Here is a 21,023-nt window from a genome sequence, read left to right as displayed (position 1 = left end):
AAATGAATACTCATTCCTTGATATTATGTAATGTCCAGTTTGTATTCAAATATTTTCAGTTATCCCCTAAATGTCTTTTACAATGGATTTGTTCCAAACAGGATCTAGTCAGTGACAACATTTAGATATTGTGTCGTCTGAGTCTAGAAGTTTCTCCCCTCTCAAAATGACATTGACATGTTGAAGAGACAGTACCATTTGTCCTGTAGAATGTCTCACCTTCTAGACTCTTTTTATTTCTTCCTTATGGCATCATTTCACTTGTTCTTCTGTGGCTTACATTTTTAATATGCTGAAAGTTATGAATACATTCATGTTAAATATTTTGTGGTAAGATTGTGTAGGGGATGCTGTGTACTTCATGTCTCATCACATCTGGAAATATCAAATGTCAGAGTATTTATAATACTAAGTTTGATCACTTGCTTAAGGTGATGACAGATCAGACTCTTCCATTGTAAAAGGATCTCTACCCCCTTGAAGCTATGAGTGATCTTGGGGCATCGTGGGATATCTTGTTTCACCCATTAGGTGTAGCATCCACCAATGTTCCCTCTCCTCAGGTTCTTGAAATATTTGTTTCCTCTATTCTATAGGATGTTGCCCATTTCAGTTTCCTTCCTGTATTTTCACCAATCACCTCTGTGACCTATGTACCCATAAACATGTGTGAGACTTCATTAAATAGTCTGTCCTTGATGTTTCTTCCCTGCCCGGTTCCCGTCCTCTTGCTTTTTTCTTTTGCCCCAAGATCATCAAAAGGACGGTCAACATGCTGTCTCTTTTACTTCATTTTCAATTATTCTTAACTGCAGTCACTCTTTTTCTCTTCCTGGATGATCTCCTCCAACTCCCAAGACTTCTGCTATATACGCTAGTATCATGAAACTGCGTTCCAAACTCTGAATTCTCTCCATGTGCTTCTTTTTTTTTTTTTTTTAAAGATTTTTTATTTATTTATTCGACGGAGAGAGAGACAGCCAGCGAGAGAAGGAACACAAGCAGGGGGAGCGGGAGAGGAAGAAGCAGGCTCCTAGCAGAAGAGCCTGATGTGGGGCTCGATCCCAGATCGCTGGGATCACGCCCTGAGCTGAAGGCAGACGCCCAACCGCTGCGCCACCCAGGCGCCCCTCTCCATGTGCTTCTTGGATAGCATTTCCAGGATGAGCCATCAAATAGCACAAAATGAGATTTCCCTGTGTCCCTTCCCTCCAAACTCTTGCCTCCTCTGGTTTGCCCTAGCTCTCTGAAGAGTGCTTCTTTGTCGATCAGCTTTTTATTACTTCTTTTCCACCTCAGACCCCAGTCTTCTCTGAGCATACTGCTCTGCCTGCTGTTCTTTCTGGTTGGAATGTGTTCCTTCTTTCTTCTAATACATGCCAAACTTTCAAAGCTGGGAGGATGCAAAACCTTCTTTATAAAGCTTTTCCACAAAGGAGGAAATGACCATTTGCTCTGTTTATGTCTGCTTTACTGCATACACTATGCTGTCTTTAGCATGCAGAATATAGATTGCATACACTTTTTTGCTTTGCCTTCCTCCTTTTCTTTAAGCCGTTTGAAGGCAGGACTTAAACCTTTAGTATTTAGGCTTTGATTCGTCATTGGGTAGGCATTGAGTAAATATTTATATTCATGGCCTGCTTGTTTTAATTATGGCCAGTGATTAGTTTTGGAAGTAAAATATCCCGTGGGAGTGGTGATAAGAGAAATCCTTGTATATCAACTATTTTCTCTTCCTCTACCGAGGAATTTGATATTTTATCTACTTTAAACGAGCCTCTAAGAGAAGGTAAATGGTTTCTGCCCATCTCTTCCTCCTTATTGGTGTTTTTTTTTTTTTTTAAGGAGGTGGGTGAATGCTTAGTTAAGACAAAGTAAATAATGGCAAAATTTAGCCCGTGTTTCAGTGAAATATGAAAAAAAATGCCAGGGGCGCCTGGGTGGCACAGCGGTTAAGCGTCTGCCTTCGGCTCAGGGCGTGATCCCAGCGTTATGGGATCGAGCCCCACGTCAGGCTCCTCTGCTATGAGCCTGCTTCTTCCTTTCCCACTTCCCCTGCTTGTGTTCCCCCTCTCGCTGGCTGTCTCTATCTCTGTCAAATAAATAAATAAAATCTTCAAAAAAAAAAAAAAGAAAAAGAAAAAAATGCCAAAAAACATATTTTCTCTGTTTTAATTTGTAAAGAAGAAGATGTTATCAATTATGGATATGTCTTTAACTTAAGCTTACTTGATTGCATTTTTATGAGCTAGAAATATTTTATTTTATTTATTTAAAAAATATTTATTTAGAGGCACCTGGGTGGCTCAGTTGGTTAAGTGTCTGCCTTTGGCTCCAGTCATGATCCCAGGATCCTGGGATCGAGCCCCATGTTGGGCTCCCTGCTTGGCGGGAAGCCTGCTTCTCCCTCTCCCTCTGCTGCTCCCCCTGCTTGTGCTCTCTCTCTCTCTCTCTGTCAAATAAAGAAAATCTTTAGAAAAAATAAAAATATTTATTTGAGAGAGAGAGAGGGAGGGAGGGGGCTGACCTTTGTGCTCTGTTCCTTGTTGGGACAGTGGGAGAGAATCTTCACCCAGACTCCACACTGAGTGTGGGGCCCAGTGCGGGGCTCAGGCTCACAAACCATGAGATCACGACCTGATCCAAAACCAAGAGTCAGATGCTTAACTGACTGAACCACCCAGGAGCCCCTAGAAAAAATTTAAATGCAAACACCTAAGTATATATTAGTTGTTGTTCTTACACCAAACTTGAATTTTTGCTAATTAAAAATATATACATTTATTTATTTATTTGAGGGAGAGAAAGAAAGGGAAAGAGCATATGTGGAGGGAGAGGCAGAGGGAGAGAATCTTCAAGCAGACTCCTCGTTGAGCACAGAGCCTGATGTGGCGCTCAGTCTCATGACCCTGAGATCATGACCTGAACTGAATCCAAGAGCTGGACGCTTAACCAATTGAACCACCTAGGCACCCTGAATTTTTGTTAATTTTACAACTCAGATTTACTAATTCTTTCCTACTTCGTGGACTAGAACTATTCTGCTCTTTATTTCTCCACTTGTCAATGTAATACTTACTCCTACTTATTACTCCTGTAAGTTCCTTTTTAGCTAACTTCAAGATTGGCTTCTGTCGCTTTGTCTCTAAAATCTTTCTGCTGATGTGTCTTTCATGTTACCTGATCTTGATCTTTGTTTTGGTTTATGTTCCCTGCCTAGACCTGTGATTTTTCTTTTTTTAATCCACTTTCCTCCCTAGATTACAAACCTGGTGACTGTACCTCATGCATCCACAGGACAATTACCTGCATTGGGGTTTATCTGCAAACCCCCATGGAAGGCTTCTTCTGTCTCTGTTTTTGTTTCTGTTTTCTTTGATTTGGTTTTCTTTCAGTCCTTAACTAGTTCCTTGAATTATATAGAAGTATTGATTGCTTCTCAAGTGGGCTATCACAGAGCCCTGAGCCTGTTCCCCTTACTCTTGTCTTCTCGTCACTTTCTGGATCCATGGGTCTGTCTTCACTTTTTTTTTTTTTAAAGATTTTATTTATTTGACAGAGATAGAGACAGCCAGCGAGAGAGGGAACACAAGCAGGGGGGGTGGGAGAGGGAGAAGCAGGCTCACAGCGGAGGAGCCTGATGTGGGGCTCGATCCCATAACGCCGGGATCACGCCCTGAGCGGAAGGCAGACGCTTAACCGCTGTGCCACCCAGGCGCCCCCTGTCTTCACTTTTGACTTGCCTGTGATTAAAGAGATAGGCACATCAACACTATCAGTCATTATGGCCATATTCTATCTTTTCAGGAAATCTCTTTTTGGGAAGCATGCATATAACTAATTCTTCCTTCTTCCTTCTTACTATTGAGGCCTAATTGCATTCAAACCACTTTACATTCATGCTAATTTCATTATGCAGCAGATCTTTTACTCAAGCCACTTTCATAAGGCAGCAAAATATTTCCTCAGTGGTGCCCTTAGAGGGGCCTTTGGCAATCAAGATTTTTCTTGGTTAAAAAAAAATCTTATGGGGGCGCCTGGGTGGCAGCGGTTAAGCGTCTGCCTTCGGCTCAGGGCGTGATCCCGGCATTATGGGATCGAGCCCCACATCAGGCTCCTCTGCTATGAGCCTGCTTCTTCCTCTCCCACTCCCCCTGCTTGTGTTCCCTCTCGCTGGCTGTCTCTATCTCTGTCAAATAAATAAATAAAATCTTTAAAAAAAAATCTTGTGATGAAAAGTGGTTTCTATTCTTGGAAATCAGAACGAATACATATTTCTATAGTTGTACCATTGAAGACTTGCAATTTCCCAGAATGTCCCATCCCTCTCATCAAGCCTCATATATAAGAAAAGAAGACAAACTGAGTCCAATATGAAAAAGTAGGTCAGAACTCAATAGAATAATCAAATGCCCATTTCTAATTAGGCTGTTATAATTGTTTAGGTTGGACCAGGATGGTAGTAGTAGGAGTAGTCTGAGAAATGTTAGGATTTTGGATATATTTGGAAAGTAGAGCAAACTATCCATGAAACTCTGCTAATTGTTCCTGTTCTTTACATTTTCTTTCTTTTTTTTTTTTTTTTAGTTTCGCTACTCAAATTGGCTTGATAGGTTCTATATGTTGGTGGGGTCAATGGCTGCCATCATCCACGGAGCTGCACTCCCCCTCATGATGCTGGTTTTTGGAGACATGACAGATAGCTTTGCAAATGCAGGAATTTCAGGAAACACATCTTTTATAAACATAACTAATGGAAGTAAGTATTATTTGTGGCACTGATTTTATTGGAAACTTAAAGAAAAATCTGTTACTTAGATGTGATGTTTAGCTCTTATTAAATACACTAGTGGTTTTACTTGTGTGGGAGATGGAGAGATCTGAGCTACAGTTCATATTCATAATGAGTTTGAGAAGATAATATTCACAAGCGTTAGAATCCCCATTGGAAGTGCTGGCAGATATACATAGAAAAAGACAGCTCTGTTAAGTCAGAAAGATCCCAGGAAGTTTCAGGAAGAGATAAAAGAACCACCTAATCTAGACGTTGAATGATAAGTAGGAATCAGTTATGAGATTCTCTGACATAATAGAAATGGGTGTCAGAGACAAGAGTCCAGGATGATTCTAAAATTTGTAGCCTGGGAAACAGGATAAACTGGAAGCAGTTATCATCAACTGAGATAAGGAGGGTGGAGAGAGAGTAGGTTTGGGCAGTAAATACCAGAAACTTAATTTTGGGTATTGTCACAGGTTGGGCTCTTTGGAGAAATATGGCTAAGAGAAGTTGGGTGTGTGTATTTGTGCATGTGTGTGTGTGTTTTAGGATGGAAGAAATAATAGCTTGTTTGCATGCTAATGGAAATGATCCAAAAGAGAGAAGAAAATGATGTTTTGAGAGAGAGGGAAGAGATTTGTTTGCGTGATGTCCCTGACCAAGGATGGGATATAATACCTGAAAGGAAATACTTGCTTTAGGTAGAAGCACAGATAAACTTATTCACAGTAAAAGGTGGAAATAGGGAGCATGTGAGTGCCAGTGCCCAAAGCTGGGTTGATGAGGAGGTGAGAATTTGTGGAGGTTTTCTTGGGATTACTTCAGTTTTCTCAGTGAAGTAGGAAGTAAGACATTTGGCTGATAAAGGAGATCTAAAACAGTCCTCCAGTAGAGTGGGAAAGTGAATGGACTATTGAAATGATTTGGGTGTCACACACACTCTCACATTCACAGTTGATTGAGGAGGGACTGGTTGATAGCTCTGAGCTCTCAAGTCACCTTCGGTCGAGCTTAGATTGATTTAAACTAAACTTCCCAAAGACTTACAACCTGGTGGGTGCTAAAGTGGTAGGACTTTTGAAAATGCCTGTTTGAGAATACATTGATACTCACATAGCTTTTTCAAGTCTAAGTCTCTGATGAATGTTATAAATCCTTTCCCCAAAAATGTGCACATAAATATTCATACAAATTTGGGGGTATTTATGGATCCTTTGATACCTGTCAGTGGGTCCTAGGAACCCCTTCTTTGTAATTCTGAAGAACACATTGTTTACCTTGAGGCAGGTTTACTTCAATTCTGTGAATGCAGGTACGAGCTGGGCCAGAAAATTTTATAGTATGTCTGAGCTACGTAAGGATTCCTATGTATTTATTATGTCCCATTATGGCATTCAGAAGGAGCTGCCGGAAGATGTGCCACCTTGGAATGGCACCTTCCTTTTGTACCATTCACCCAAAGGAAGTTCTTGATGCTCTCTAAATTTATTGGTTCCTATGCATGCTGTATTTGGCAATATTCCTTGGAGTGAGTTCTCCTACTACGTTACAGTGGAAGAATCAGATCTTATAGTACTCTCTGGTAGCCCAGCAGACCTTATATGTACATCTGTGCACAGATTTTATTTATTTATTTATTTATTTGAGAAAGAGAGGCAGAGCACACAAGAAGGGGGCAGAGGGAGAAGCAGACTCCCCGCTGAGCAGGGAGCCTGACATGAGTCTTGATCCCAGGACCCTGAGACCATAACCTGAGCTGAAGGCAGATGCTTAACCGACTGAGCCACCCAGGTGCCCCCATCTGTGCCCATTCTGATCCTCAGCTACTCAACTACTGTAATGTCCAGTGGTCTTTAAAAAAAAAAAACTAACTAACCCTGCATTAACATTTTTTGTACACTATATCCTCATCACCCAGATATTAATTGTCCCTTACTTTATGAAAAAACAATTGATTTCTTTAAGTAGGAGAACTAATCATTCCTATGTCTACCTCCTGTAGACATGTTGGGATGGACAGTAGTCAGGCTTAGTTATCTAATAAGCGTGTATTAGTTCCCAGGCGGTGGTCCTGCTGCAGAGACCAGCAGTCTCCCGGGCTGGATAATGGCTGCATGGGCTGGTCACAGCAGGCTTCTTCATACATGCCTGCATCATATGGTTTCCAGCTGGGCTTGTAGTTCACTTTGCATTCCTTGCCCATCCTCCCCATTTAGCTCACTCTTCTGATCTTGGGAAAACTGTGCTCCTGTCAAGCTCTTAGGAGGTACCATATTTAACTGTTAGGAAGCAGGGTCTGGAATTGGACTGCCTGTCCGTAAAACCCCTCACCTTTACCATTTTTTAGTTTTAAGCGTTAGGGGATTTCTTTATACTCTAATTTCCTTGTCTATAAAAATGTTGACCAACCCACTTCATGGAGTGGTTGTGAAAATTAAATGGATTCATCACTTAAGGCTCGCAGAATGGGGCCTACTTATAAAAAAAGCACTCAACAAGTGGTCATATTGTCAGTAAACTCATGCTTTCATGTTCCTCACAAATGAACCTACATAACTTGCAGTGGTGATGTGGTTCTTTATATCATTTCATCTTTATAGAACTCTGTGATACTCAATCTTTATTATTGTTTTAATCTTGGGACATACCTAGAGTTACTCAGTCCCTGTTATAGATGTGGATAATTGTCCCTTTCAGCAGCATTTCCTTAGTCACTGTGGACCACTAGCCATGCCTTTCTGGGAAGGTAAGGGTCCTCAAACGATGGCCCAGGGGCCAAATCTGGGCTGTTGCCTCAATTTGTACTGCTTGTGAGCTAAAGGGATGGTTTTTCTATTCTTAAATCTTCGGGGAAAAAAGTCAAAAGAAGAAGAATATTTTGTGACACAGGATAATTATATGATACTGAAATTACAGTATCTGTAAATAAAGTTTTAATAGAATACAGCCAGGCCCATTCACTTGCATATTTTCTGTAGCTACTTTCACACTCCAGTGGTACAGTAGAATAGTTATGACAGAGACCATATGGTCCCCAAAGCCAAAAATATTTACTTTCTTACTCTTGCCAGTAAAAGATCACCGGTCTCTGAGGTGGGGCATTGAATAGGGAGTTATTATCTTCAATTGTTACGTCAGTAAACTTGTGTTAAACTGTTCCATGTGCCAGGCACAGTACATGTCCTAAGTATTCATTCCCAACCCCCAAGAAACTTAGTAGAGTGGAAGAAATGAACACATGAAGCAAAAAATGCAGTCAGATATTAGTGCTGTGATGCAGAGATATATACAAAATACCTGGGAATGGACATGAAGGGCACCTGACTCCATATATAGGAATCATGGGAGGCATTCAAGAAGAGGTGATGACCAGGTTTGGTCAGCATCGTACCTCTCTCCTGCACAAAATAAACATGTTCTATGTAACAAGAGAAATTCTTTTAAAATAAATATTAAGTAAAAAATAAATTAATATCCTTCTCTCAACACCACCCCTTACTGCCACTACCCTGCTGTATATCCTTCCATGTCTTTTCAAAAGCAACGTGCAATCTCTACTGTAATTTTTAGTCTGGGACACTCAGTTCCCTGTCACTAACCTGCTTGTCTGCGGATTCAGATTCCCAGATATCAGATCATTTGTGGCGACAGCCTCAAAGGTTTTGATGCTGGCCCTAGAGATAAGAGCAAACGAGCTCTCTGGTGTTTCTGGAGGGAGAGCCAGTCTGCTGGACTCCCAGGACCCCTGACACTCTGACCTTTCTTCTTTTGTCCTCCCCCTGGAAAACCTCATTACCTTTCCATGGGGGTAGACTAAGGACCAGAGCCTCCTGGTTGGACAAGAAGTAATCCTTGTGTAGAGGAGACTTGGATTTCCTAAGGCTCTTCAAAGCCTGAGAGTTTAACACTAAATGTTGGATTTACCTAGACAGCTCTAAATACTTGGAGTGAGCAGATCCTTCTCTGCTGCTACAATAAACCCCTACGAGGGGTTTTTCTTTTCTCCTGATGTCTTGTCCTGATTATCAGACACTGGCCTTTGTCCTGCTCTTTTTGTTGTGGACCTGATTTCTTGACACCCTACTCCCATCTATCTTTACCTTGTTTTTAGAATTTGCCTTTTCCCGAAAATCTCTGATGACTCGGGCCTAGAGAACTCTCTGGTCCTGTTGTACAACTTTGGTGAACAAAACTTAATGACTGCTGATTTTCTGTTGGTATTCTGTGAGTTCTCATCCTCCTCATAAGACTGACAGCTCTCTGGAAATGAGCCCAGATAAAGACGATTGTGATTTTAGACATGTGTTGAAGGTGACAGGTTGGGTACAAGTGTAAATGACAGCCAGGCAGTTGAAGAAATAAGACTGAATCTTGGCCTACAGAAAAGGACTAGGAGTTGGCAATATTTGAGTGGAAGGGATGTTAAGCCTCCTGGGATAAGAGGTAGAGAAAAATAGAGTGGGAGCCTTAAGCCTTGAGAAAAGACTCAGTCGTTTGCAATAACAAAAGCTAATGTTGGTTGAGCATTTAAGATGTGCTGGGTGCTGTTCTTAGTACATTACATGTATTGACTCCTTATTCTTGACAGGTTAGGAAAGGGGTCCAGAGGGTTGAGTAGATTTAAATTGCCTCTGGTCATAGAGTTGGTAATGAGGATTCAAGCCCAGGCAGACTGGTCCCAAGCGCACACACTGAAGGAAACAGAAGGACACCCAGAAAGGAAGACACTGAAGGTGACAAGCTGATTCAGAAATTAAGGGACACAGAGGATATTTTCCATGTCTTGTGGTGGTTATCAGCCAGAGATAATCTTTCAATAAGCACTAGATTATTTATTGTCTCTAATGTTTCCATTTATGGTACATCCACACTGATGACTTTTTTTCTTTCTCCATAACTGTATTATGGTTGGTTCTGTTTAGTCTCCTACCACATTGTGGGCTGAGGAGTGGAGAAAATGTGAGTCACTCAAAATCTAGTACAATTTCATAATTCAGACAAAAAGGGGAAGAGCGGAAAGAGCTTATTTTCATGTTTATCATTATATTTATCATTTCCATCCCCCTGCTCTAAAACTCATGAGGAAGAGGAAGACTATCTGTAAAATTATCCTCAAAATAATATCTGTATTTTGCTGCTTAAACTATGAGTGTGTAAATCATGGACAGATCTCGAGTGTGTGTTTCAAGACTTTGATGTACACAGGGAAGACATTGCCATGTGTGCCCTCGAGGCCAGTGTTGTGTATGCTTCAAAATAGAATGATAGATAATATTTGAATTCTAAGTTATTTCATAAAAATTTCCATAATGGATCTGTTTTCTTGCATTTGCTCATGGCTTTCCTCTGCCCCTAACCATTTCACTAGAAAAATTCTTAGAGGTAAATTTCTGGAAAATTGAGTATCCAATTCCAACATATTTGGAAGTACACTGTTTGGTGTGGCAGTTTTTAAAGTTTGTATTAACAGTTAAGATATGGCTACTTTTTCTAGAATAGTAGTATAATGTAGCCAGATTTTTTTTTTTTGGTGATTATTAGGATAATGCTTTTTCAAGCCAAAAAGTAGATTAGCTAAGATGTCATCTCTACAGTATATAATAAAGACAGCATAAAAAATGATACACCGATAATAATTGACCTATTTTAGATACTTAAGAAATGGGATGAACCTAATGAAAGCCTTGTCTCCATTCTCTGAGCACTCCCATCTCCTTCCTGGCTTGGGGTGTTGCAGAAACTGCCCATCTCTCTGTAAGGGCTTCTTATCATTCACTTCTCCCTCAGAAAGACCTTTTGTCCCCAACCCACTTGAAAGTCACTAAAGCATTGCCACTTGCCTCAAGATTTATTACTGAAAAATTATCTTGTTGATTTATTGGATTACTTGTTTATTACAGCTTGTCAAATGGGAAGAAAGGCCTAGGGGGGAAAAGAGGAAGTTCCTGGGAAAAGCTATCTTAGAAATTTCAGCAGTGGTGCCCTGTCACATAAGGTTTGGGCCTGAAAGTAAAAGCATTTCCTGCTTGCACAGAAATCCAACAAGATTAGAACAAAATGGCTTTCTTGTCCTAGGTGTGTCCCTGGTGTCTGAAATAGTGTCTAACGTGAAGGCTCAGTGGAAGATGGTCTGAAAATCACCCTTATAATACAATCTCCTTTTACCACTTAGGAAATCACAGATGTATTTATGTCTCATACTTTTTATTCATACTGTTCTTAAGTGTTCAGTAGGTAAAATTATTAAACATACTGAGATATTTGGATCAGATAAAAATGCAATGTAATGTGATCCCTGAATGGTATGGAGTCTTTAGTCATGGTGGTGGGTGCTGTTCAGCTGAGGTTTCTTTGAAGTCTTGCTTGGGTAGTAAGGTACTGGTTCAGTATATCTCTTATTAATTTTATATGAGACACTTCTATACAAAATAGAATGATTGGATGGAATATTTTGAGCCATGGTCTACATGTGTGGTGGCCCTGTGAAACCACTTGTAAACCTTTGGGACGGGCTAGGTTACAGCAGTTAGAGCAGGCTGTGTACTGAGGAGACAAAGATAATTAAGTCCGGTTCTGCAGGGGCTCACGCCAATGGGAGTGGGAGGAGGAGATAGATATCGATCCTTCTATCGGTACTTCACCATACTTCGAGCATTGACTTAGTAAATTGAATCATGTGTCAGTTACTCTGGAGTTCTGTGACAAGATGAGGCACTCTACTAAAGGTAAGCCATTTGAGAAGAGGTCATATTTGAGCTTATTCATGGAGGAGGGATCTGTCATCACTTCTCTACTGAGTCTCTTCTCAGTATGTGGGAGATAATCTTTAGTCTAAAAGGGTGGAGCTCAACCTCATGACATTTAATCAACATACGTTGTCATGCTCTGTATACTCTCGAGTCCCCAAGGGCAAAGGCTTCAGGAGCACAGAAACCAAGAAAAAACTTAGGCACTATTATTATTATTATTTTTTTTTTTGTGGTGCAGCAGACCTCCCTCCAGACAGTGACTGCATAGTGCCCTAGTACTGAAATGAGAAAGCTGTGGGGGTAAAGAAAATGTTTGTAAAATCATTCATTGACCTTTCAAAAATGTTATCCTGTCAGGAATATATTTTCAAGATTGAAAAGGTGCTAATATGACATGTTATGGACCTTGGACTTCATCTGTGATGCATCGACTGTCATTGAAGGCTATTAATGGAAGATTATATATATTCGAGAGAGAGAGAGCATGAGGGGGTAGCAACAGAGGGAGAGGGAGGGAGAGCATCTTAAGCAGACTCCATGCCTAATGTGGAGCCAATGCGGGGCTCAATCTCATAACCCTGAGATCATGACCTGAGCTCAAACCAAGAGTCAAACACTTAAACGACCAAGCCACCCAGGTGCCCCAGTATGATTACATTTTTGTTTGCAAAGATAAAATCGGATGACAAAGTGAAGACCTGACTGAGTAGAAAAACCAGTTAGGAGCTCTTAATAGTGTAGAGGTAAGGGATGATGGGGCCCTGAACCAGAGCACTGACCCTGAGGAAGGAGAGGATTTGAATAGCTCCAGCCCAGATATGGGAATCCCTAATGCTGTGGAAGTGGTTGAGGTCACCCTGGGAGTGCGCTTGGAGTTCTGGGAAACCCCAGCTTGTAGGGAGAGGGAAAACATGAGGATCCAGTGAATGACACTAAAAAGGATCACAGTAGTGGAGGAACCAGCAGGAGGTTCTGGAAGCCAGAGGAGGAGAAAGTGGTCAAGAGTCTAAGCAAGTATTTTATTAAAAGAAAAGGTGCACTTAAATGTTTTTCTGTACTCGTTATTTGGTTGATATTGTTAGGTGTGTATACACCCACGCACAGACACACACGCACACATTTATTATACAGAGAGTTTCTGACGTTTCCCACTGAAAAACAGTATTAACTTTTAGATACTATTTAAACTTTCTACTTTATAAATATTGCTTTGGGCAGTAACCCTTGAGATCCATACAAATAAAAAGTCACTGGACTGTATAATTTGTCAGGTCATTTCAGCTTGAAAAGTTTTGATTTTGTGGGGGACCTAGGTGGCTCAGTCAATTGAGTGTCCAACTCTTGGTTTCGGCTTGGGTTATGATCTTGGGATCATGGGATCCAGCCCCATATCAGGCTCTGTGCTGAGTGGGGAGTCTGCTTGAAGGTTCTCTCCCTCTGCCTGTCCCTCCACTCATGCTCATGCTCACTCGCTCTCTCCAAAATAAATCTTTTTAAAAAAATTTTTGATCTTGTGAAGGCATACCTAAGGATGAGCATTTTGTGAGAAGCTCATAGAAGCAGGAAAAAATCTCTGGGCCAGAGAGCTTTTAATTAATAAGAATTGATTGAAGGAAAAGAAAAGTTGGAGGGAGGGAGTCCAAAGAATGTAATATTTTTATTTCATTGGTCAGTAGAGATTATCTCTGTCAGATGATTTGCATGCTCTGTTGTTATTCTCACTGGTACAGTTTGACACTACTGAAGCATAAGTAAAATGCACTTCGTACTAGAGTCTGATGACTGAATCTGTGTATGTATATACACACACATACACGTAGAGATACATATATACACACATGAATTTATTGTACGGTATTGTACACACACATATGTGTGTGCATATATATATGTGTATTGTACAAAAACATAAAGGAGTCAATTTTGACCTTTAACATCATTTCTTACTTTTCAAACAGTCTAAAGTGACTATGGACCTGGAAGCCACCATTACCTAAGAACATTTGTTTAAATTCTCTTTGTTCCTTACCTCTAGAATTGAGAAAACTGGTAGTAGCAATGAATAGAAAACAGACGTTAAGTTAGATTTGAAAATTTGTCTTGCTTTGGTAGTAATACGCACTAGCAACAACTAATACCAATTAGAAACTTTCCTGGCTAGATAGATGACATCGAAAATCCCTAATGAGGGATCTTCTAAGACTCATGTGGAGAAAAATCCTCACCCAGTAGCTATTTATTATTTTATCCTTAAAAATACAGAGCAGAAGCAATCTCCAAACTGATTTAAGAAATCAGTCTGGGGGCGCCTGGGTGGCACAGCGGTTAAGCGTCTGCCTTTGGCTCAGGGCGTGATCCCGGCGTTATGGGATCGAGCCCCACATCAGGCTCTTCTGCTGTGAGCCTGTTTCTTCCTCTCCCACTCCCCCTGCTTGTGTTCCCTCTCTTCGCTGGCTGTCTCTATCTCTGTCGAATAAATAAATAAAATCTTTAAAAAAAAAAAAGAAAAAAAAAGAAATCAGTCTGGACACACGTATTATTGCCTTGCCAAAAGTGATACGGAGCAATCAAGTTCTCTGCTATGTGCTTTACACCATCGTCTCTGCATCTTTTTGTTACTTCCTTACATTCATGCTGTATTACCCCTAAATGTAAATTCCCCCGGGGTTCTGTGCTTGCTCATGCTCTTCTTCTTACCCACCACCCTGTCCGCACAGGTAAGGAGAGATGGCTTTTTTCTTTCCTGAATTTAGCTATGGCCTCCAACACGTGACTCCTAAATCATTCAGATTGGAACTCTCTCCAGAACTTGAGTGCTATAGTCTAAATAGTTATTGGACACCTTCAGTTGAATGTTCCAAATACCACAGAATAAAAATCTTCAAAACTGAACCAGTAATCCTCTTGTATCGAACCAGACCTGCTCTTTTTTTTTTTCTAACTTATTTCCCACCGTGACACCACCACGCTCCAGATGCTTAGACTTGAAGTCTTGATTGTTTCAGCAATTGCTAGAACCTGTAACTTCTCCTTCTCTGAATCTTATGGGTCCTTTCCTTCTTTTCTGTTCTCATTTAGACCCTCTGTGCTTACTGCATCGCTGTAGCCCACATCGCTCAGTCTCTCTAGTCTGGTTAATCTGATGCATTGCTAGCAGGTGTTCTGCGTCATCCTAAACCCTACCTCTAATCACGTCCTCTTCTGCTCAAACCGCTGAGTGACTACTAGTTTTATATGCTTTACCTCTGGGGCCCGGATGATCTTTCCAGTCACATACCCACATTCTCCCATTCACACAACACACCCACACCCCAGCCAAAGTGGCTTATTCCCTTTCCAAACATGCCATGGACTTTTGTCCACATTGCTCCCTTTGCCAGAAAAACTTTTCTTCCCCTTTCCCATGGCTGTCAAAATGAGACTCATCTGAATGAAGTCCTCTCATATTATGACCTAACTTTTGAAATAACAATAGGATTTAAAGTGTGCTTCCCCCCTGAGCCAGCAATCTTGATTATGATAGTTTATCCTATAAAAATATATGCCATACATTCCTATATGATATATGTGTGTGGGTATGTTTTTAAATGCAGCATTGCCTGTAACAGTAAAACATTGGAAACAACTGAAATAGATGCAACTTTGAAAAAAGGAAGATACACATTTATACACACATTGACAGAAAATTGGCTGCTGAATGTGGGCTGTGATTTTTAAAAAAAAACCAACATGTATGTGTATTTACATGTGAATAGACATACATACAGAAAGAAACTGAAAAAATACACACCAAAATATTGTGTGTGTGGGTCTATGTGTGTGTGTGTGTGTGTTGGGTGGGCAGTGTTGAAGTTTTAATGTACCTTGTCTAAAAATGTCAACATTCGCTAATACTGCATGATGAGCTCGGTGGTGCTTGTTACATAAACTTTTGTGTTTTATATTTTTTAAATGAAAATGAAAGCTGGAAAAATGCAGTTTTAGATTTTAAATGCTAAGTGCTTTAGTGTCAAGCATGCACTGACATTTAATCAGCAGGATTGAGGCCCTAGAAAAGAGTTTTCTCTATGTCATCTTAGAGTGATATTTCATAAAATATTTTAATTCATGGACACCAATATTCCAGCTGACACACTGCTTCTTAACAAATGTGGGTTTCTTCTTGCAAATAAGCTTCACTGAATTAAGTGTGTGTGTGCGGTTGCACATGGCCAACAGTGACGAATTTGAATGGATGCCATAATTCTTACACATAGTTAAAACATCAGTTTGACCTATTTTTGCATAAATTGTAAAGTGACACAAGTTTGATTCATTTTTATATGCTTATTTTTAATGGGGAACAAAGAGACATAATGGTATATGTTTGTTTTGTGGCGATCTAGGTATTACGAACAATGCAACTTTCATCCACCTTCTGGAGGAGGAAATGACCACGTAATTAGACGTTTTCCTTACTATTGTTAAGATTTTCTGTATCTAGTTGTAGCATTGTTTAATATTTTGCATTAGCATAATAAAGAATCAGGCTTTAAAGAACAATGCCATTGTTAGTTTTCTAGGATACAATGTAAATTTTTTTATTTTTTAAGTAAAGAATTTGCTGCCTGAGCTGTACTCAAATTAAAATTAAGCCTAGATTAGATTTATATATGCATTGTAAATATAGAATATCATAACAGGAAGTTAGAAGAATTCAAAGTGGCTTTTTAAAATGTAGTTAAATTAAGAATCACATATTTACAATAGCTTTGCAATTATTAGCTTGCTTCTGGATTTTTTAGTCATGATATGATGAGACCAGTCAACACATTTTTTTTTCTTTAACACAGCATCAAATTCTAAACAATGAAACAAAACATCCCAGAATAAATATAGTCCCTCTGAACTTTACTCACCCTGGGAAGTTTTTGTTAATGATTTATATATCTTGAAGTTTGCTCCCCAGAACAGCTTAAAAGAGATGTCCAAAGGTACAAGTTGGTTAATCAGAAGGTAATAGTTCCACATTATCCTGTATATGATCTGTTAGGTTTGAAGAAAATAGAGATGCTTGATCATATTTTGAAAGATGAGAAGCAAATATTCTTATGGAGAGGCATTTTTTTATATTGAGGAAAATGAAACAGTATCTTGTAATCATCTTACAAATGTTTAAATATAAATATTTTTTGTTTGAATTAATGTGGACTGATGGTTTAGAGTACATTAATTCTTCATTCTACTTGTTAAGTAGGGTTTATTTAGAGCTATTTCTTGTTGTATCATTAGCACTTGTATACTAATTAATTACTGAGTTATCTATTAACTAAAGTTTAGTATTCTCATTACATCATCCCAGATAAATTCATTGTAATCACAAGGAATAGCTTGGGGAAGGTGTGTTTACCAAGATGCCTGCTGGGTTGAATACCATGTTGTGAACAATAATATCCGTGACTCTCTGGTTATTACATAATCATTTTTATAGCTTCTGCATGGCTCTTACCAGCCTTTTTATTGGAAGGTAGCAAGAAGAGAACTTGTAAAAATGGGAATATTGGAATCCCATATTTCATTTTAGAATGTCTCTAACCTAAGAATGAATTCACTTAGTAAGGCACAAGACTTGTTTTGTTTTTTTAAATATAAAGACTCAGAGCAAAGAAACATAAATTCACTATTTCTAGATGATCAAGGCTCAGGTTTTAGAAGATGGTCAAGTTTTTTGTTGTTCAAGTTTAAACTGGAAGGCATGCTATTTGATTCATTAGGCATGTTAGGGTAACTCACGAGGGCTAGTTGGGCAGATGATGTCAAAATACTGTTTATTTGGCATCTGTGTTCTGCCAGATTCATAGCCTCAAAGGCCAGGGGACCATTTCCAGCTCTTGGTTCCACTTTCTGACAAGTTCTGTCACTTCTTTCTATTCTCCAATGTGCAGAAACACCTCAAAGTGCTCATCACTGATCCTGAGGCAATATAAGTAGACAGGAATACAGCAGTAGGTCTCATTTGGCGCTGTGATGCTTCAAGGCACACACGAGTCTTTCACAGTAACTGGCATATGCTCTGAAGCTTGCTAGGTGCCTGGCACTGGCCTAAGTGCATGTTATGCACGCTGCCTTGCTAGTCTTATCTGCATCTCACTGCAGATAAGAAGTTAGAAAACTGAGCTTTAGAAAGGTTAAGCAGCTTGCCCAGGATTATACAGCCGTTAATTGAAGAGCTGGGATTTGAGCCAAAGCAGAAGCCATACTGCTAACCATCCCACTCTATTGGTGTAAACGTAGTTGGGTGCCAACCACCAATTCTGCTTGCCACCGCCTCTTCTAATTTAAGGGTGGCAAGGTAGCCACATGACTGAAGACCTAAGTATGAGTGGTCTGTCGGGGAAAGCTGCGGGGAATCGGAAAACCGCATCTGTGGAGTGTTCTCGTTGCTTTGCAGGTATGCCTATTATTACAGTGGGATCGGGGCTGGAGTGCTGGTTGCTGCTTACATCCAGGTTTCCTTCTGGTGCTTGGCAGCTGGAAGACAGATACTCAAAATTAGAAAACAATTTTTTCACGCTATCATGCAACAGGAGATCGGCTGGTTTGACGTGCATGATGTGGGAGAGCTTAACACCCGGCTCACGGAGTAAGTACCTGGTTTTACGTTTAAACAGACACGGTTCTTATTCTTATTTAAATGAAAAGAGATGTCATCAGATCTCTTCAGAGATATTTAGTGCTTACCTCAGAAGTAATTATGAGACTGAATTCCTTCTGAGCAGCAACCATGTCTTATAGATCATTTGGTTCCCGTTACCCTGCTGGGGCATGAGGGGACTTGCATGACCAGCAATGAATGAGGGAGAACTGCCAGACTCAGCATGTCCCCTGAGAGTGGTGTGGGAGAGCAACAATGTGATATTTTCTGAGGAAGTTTCTGAGCAAAATCCTAGATGTAAACTAATTGCCTCATACTCAGAACACAACAGCTAAATGGATTCAGTTTTATATTCACAATTCTCATGTTTATTTTTAACACTGTCTATTCTTTTAGTGATGTCTCCAAAATCAATGAAGGAATTGGTGACAAAATTGGAATGTTCTTTCAGTCAATAGCAACATTTTTCATCGGTTTTATAGTGGGATTTACACGTGGTTGGAAGCTAACCCTCGTGATTTTGGCCATCAGTCCTGTTCTTGGACTGTCAGCTGCTATATGGGCAAAGGTGGGTAAAGCTTGTAAATCCAGACTTTATACTGTCTCCACCTTACTGCCACCCCCAACGGTGGAAGACTGTTTTTATATCACATGATGACCCAGATTCTATACTTAATACTTGTTTTATTTTATTTTATTATTTATTTTTTTATTTAAATTCAAGTTAGTTAACATGTAGTGTAGTATTGGTTTCAGGAGTAGAATATAGTGACTCATCTCTTACACATAACACCCAGTACTCATCACAAGTGCCCTCCTTAATGCCCATTACCCATTTAGCCCATCTCCCACCCACCTCCCCTCCAACAACCCTCAATTTGTTCTCTATAGTTAAGTCTCTTATGGTTTGTCTCCCTCACTGTTTTTCTTTTTCCTTCCCTTCCTCTATGTTTATTTATTTTGTTTCTTAAATTCCATACATGACTGAAATCATATATTTGTCTTTCTCTGACTGACTTATTTCACTTAGCATAATACACTGTAGCTCGATCCATGTCTTTACAAATGGCAAGATTTCTTTCTTTCTTTTTGACGGTCAAGTAATATTCCAGTATGTATGTATGTGTATGTGTGTATGTTCTTCTTTATACATTCATCAGTAGATGGACATTTGGGTTCTTTATAATTAGGCTATTGTTGATAGTGCTGCTATAAACATTGGGGTGCATATGCCCCTTCAAATCAGTATTTTTGTACCCTTTGGATATATACCTAGTAGTGCAGTTGCTGGGTTGTAGGGTATTTCTATTTTTAACTATTTGAGGAACCTCCATACTGCTTTCCAGAATCACTGCACCAGTTTGCATTCTCACCAACAGTGCAAAAGGGTTCCCCTTTTTCCTCATCCTCGCCAATGTCTGTTGTTTCCTGAGTTGTTAATTTTAGCCATTCTGACTAGTGGTATCTCATGGTTTTGATTTGTATTTCCCTGATGACGAGTGATGCTGAGTGTTTTTTCATGTGTCTTTTGGCCATTTGTATGTCTTCTTTGGAAGAATGCCTGTTCATGTCTTCTGCCCATCTCTTAACTGGATTTTTTATTTTTTGGTTGTTGATTTTTATGAGTTCTTTTAGATTCTGGATACTAGCCCTTTATCTAGTATGTCATTTGTACATGTCTTCTCCCATTCTGTTGGTTGCCTTTTAGTTCCGTTGATTGTTTTCTTCACTGCGCAGAAGCTTTTTATCTTGATGAAATCCCAGTACTTCATTTTTGCTTTTGTTTTCCCTGCCTCCGGAGACATGTCTAATAAGAAGTGTGGCGGCAGAGGTCAAAGAGGTTGCTGCCTGTGTTCTCCTCAAGGATTTTGAGGGATTCCTGTCTCACATTTAGGTCTTTCATCCATTTTGAGTCTATTTTTGTGAATGGTGTAAGAAAATGGTCCAGTTTCATTCTTCTGCATGTGGCTGTCCAATTTTCCCAACATTATTTGTTGAAGAGACTGTCTTTTTTCCTTTGGATATTCTTTCTTGCTTTGTTGAGGATTACTTGACCTTAGAGATGAGGGTCCTTTCTGGGTTCTCTATTCTGTTCCATTGATCCATGTGTCTGTTTTTTGTGCCAGTGCCATACTGTCTTGATGATTACAGCTTTGTAATACAGCTCGAAGTCTGGGATTACAATGCCTCCTGCTTGGCTTTGCTTTTTCAACATTCCTTTGGCTACTCAGGGTCTTTTCCGGTTCCATACAATTTTAGGATTGTTCTAGTTCTGTGAAAAATGCTGGTGGTATTTTGGTATTTTAATCAGGATTGCATTCAATATATAGATTGCGTTGGGTAGTATAGACATTATAACAATATTTGTTTTTCCAATCCATGAACATGGAATGTTTTTCCATTTCTTTGTGTCTTCTTCAATTTCTTTCATAAGTATTCTGTAGTTTTCAGTATACAGATGTTTTACCTCTTTGGTTAGGTTTATTCCTAGGTATCTTATGGTTTTTTTGTGCAATTGTAAATGGGATTGATTCCTTGATTTCTCTTTCTACTATTTCACTATTTGTGTATAGAAATGCAGCAGATTTCTGTATGGTGATTTTATATCCTGCAACTTAGCTGAATTTGTGTATCAGTTCTAGCAATTTTTTGGTGGAGTCTTTTGGGTTTTCTACATAGAGTATCATGTCATCTGCAAATAGTGAAAGTTTGACTTCTTCCTTGCCAATTTGGATGCCTTGTATTTCTTTTTGCTGTCTGATTGCTAAGACTAGCACTTCCAGTACTATGTTGAACAACAGTGGAGAGAGTGGATATCCCTGTCATGTTCCTAACCTTAGGGGAAAACTCTCAGTTTTTC

At 39.7% G+C, this 21,023-nt stretch overlaps 1 protein-coding gene across 2 annotated transcripts in view; it reads left to right on the top strand.

Annotated features, from left to right (window-relative positions):
* ABCB1 (ATP binding cassette subfamily B member 1) overlaps positions 1-21,023 on the top strand; it is a 100,615-nt gene that overhangs the window by 13,930 nt on the left and 65,662 nt on the right. For both annotated transcript variants that reach the window (XM_019809991.2, XM_034667264.1), the window contains 4 exons: positions 4,591-4,762; positions 15,915-15,966; positions 17,960-18,151; positions 18,560-18,731. In XM_019809991.2, the coding sequence (XP_019665550.2) occupies positions 4,591-4,762; positions 15,915-15,966; positions 17,960-18,151; positions 18,560-18,731 (588 nt within the window). The remainder of the gene's footprint in view (positions 1-4,590; positions 4,763-15,914; positions 15,967-17,959; positions 18,152-18,559; positions 18,732-21,023) is intronic.

Source organism: Ailuropoda melanoleuca, chromosome 1 (genome assembly GCF_002007445.2).
Source record: "Ailuropoda melanoleuca isolate Jingjing chromosome 1, ASM200744v2, whole genome shotgun sequence".
Lineage (NCBI taxonomy): Eukaryota > Metazoa > Chordata > Mammalia > Carnivora > Ursidae > Ailuropoda > Ailuropoda melanoleuca.
This window is presented reverse-complemented; position numbering and strand designations above follow the sequence as displayed.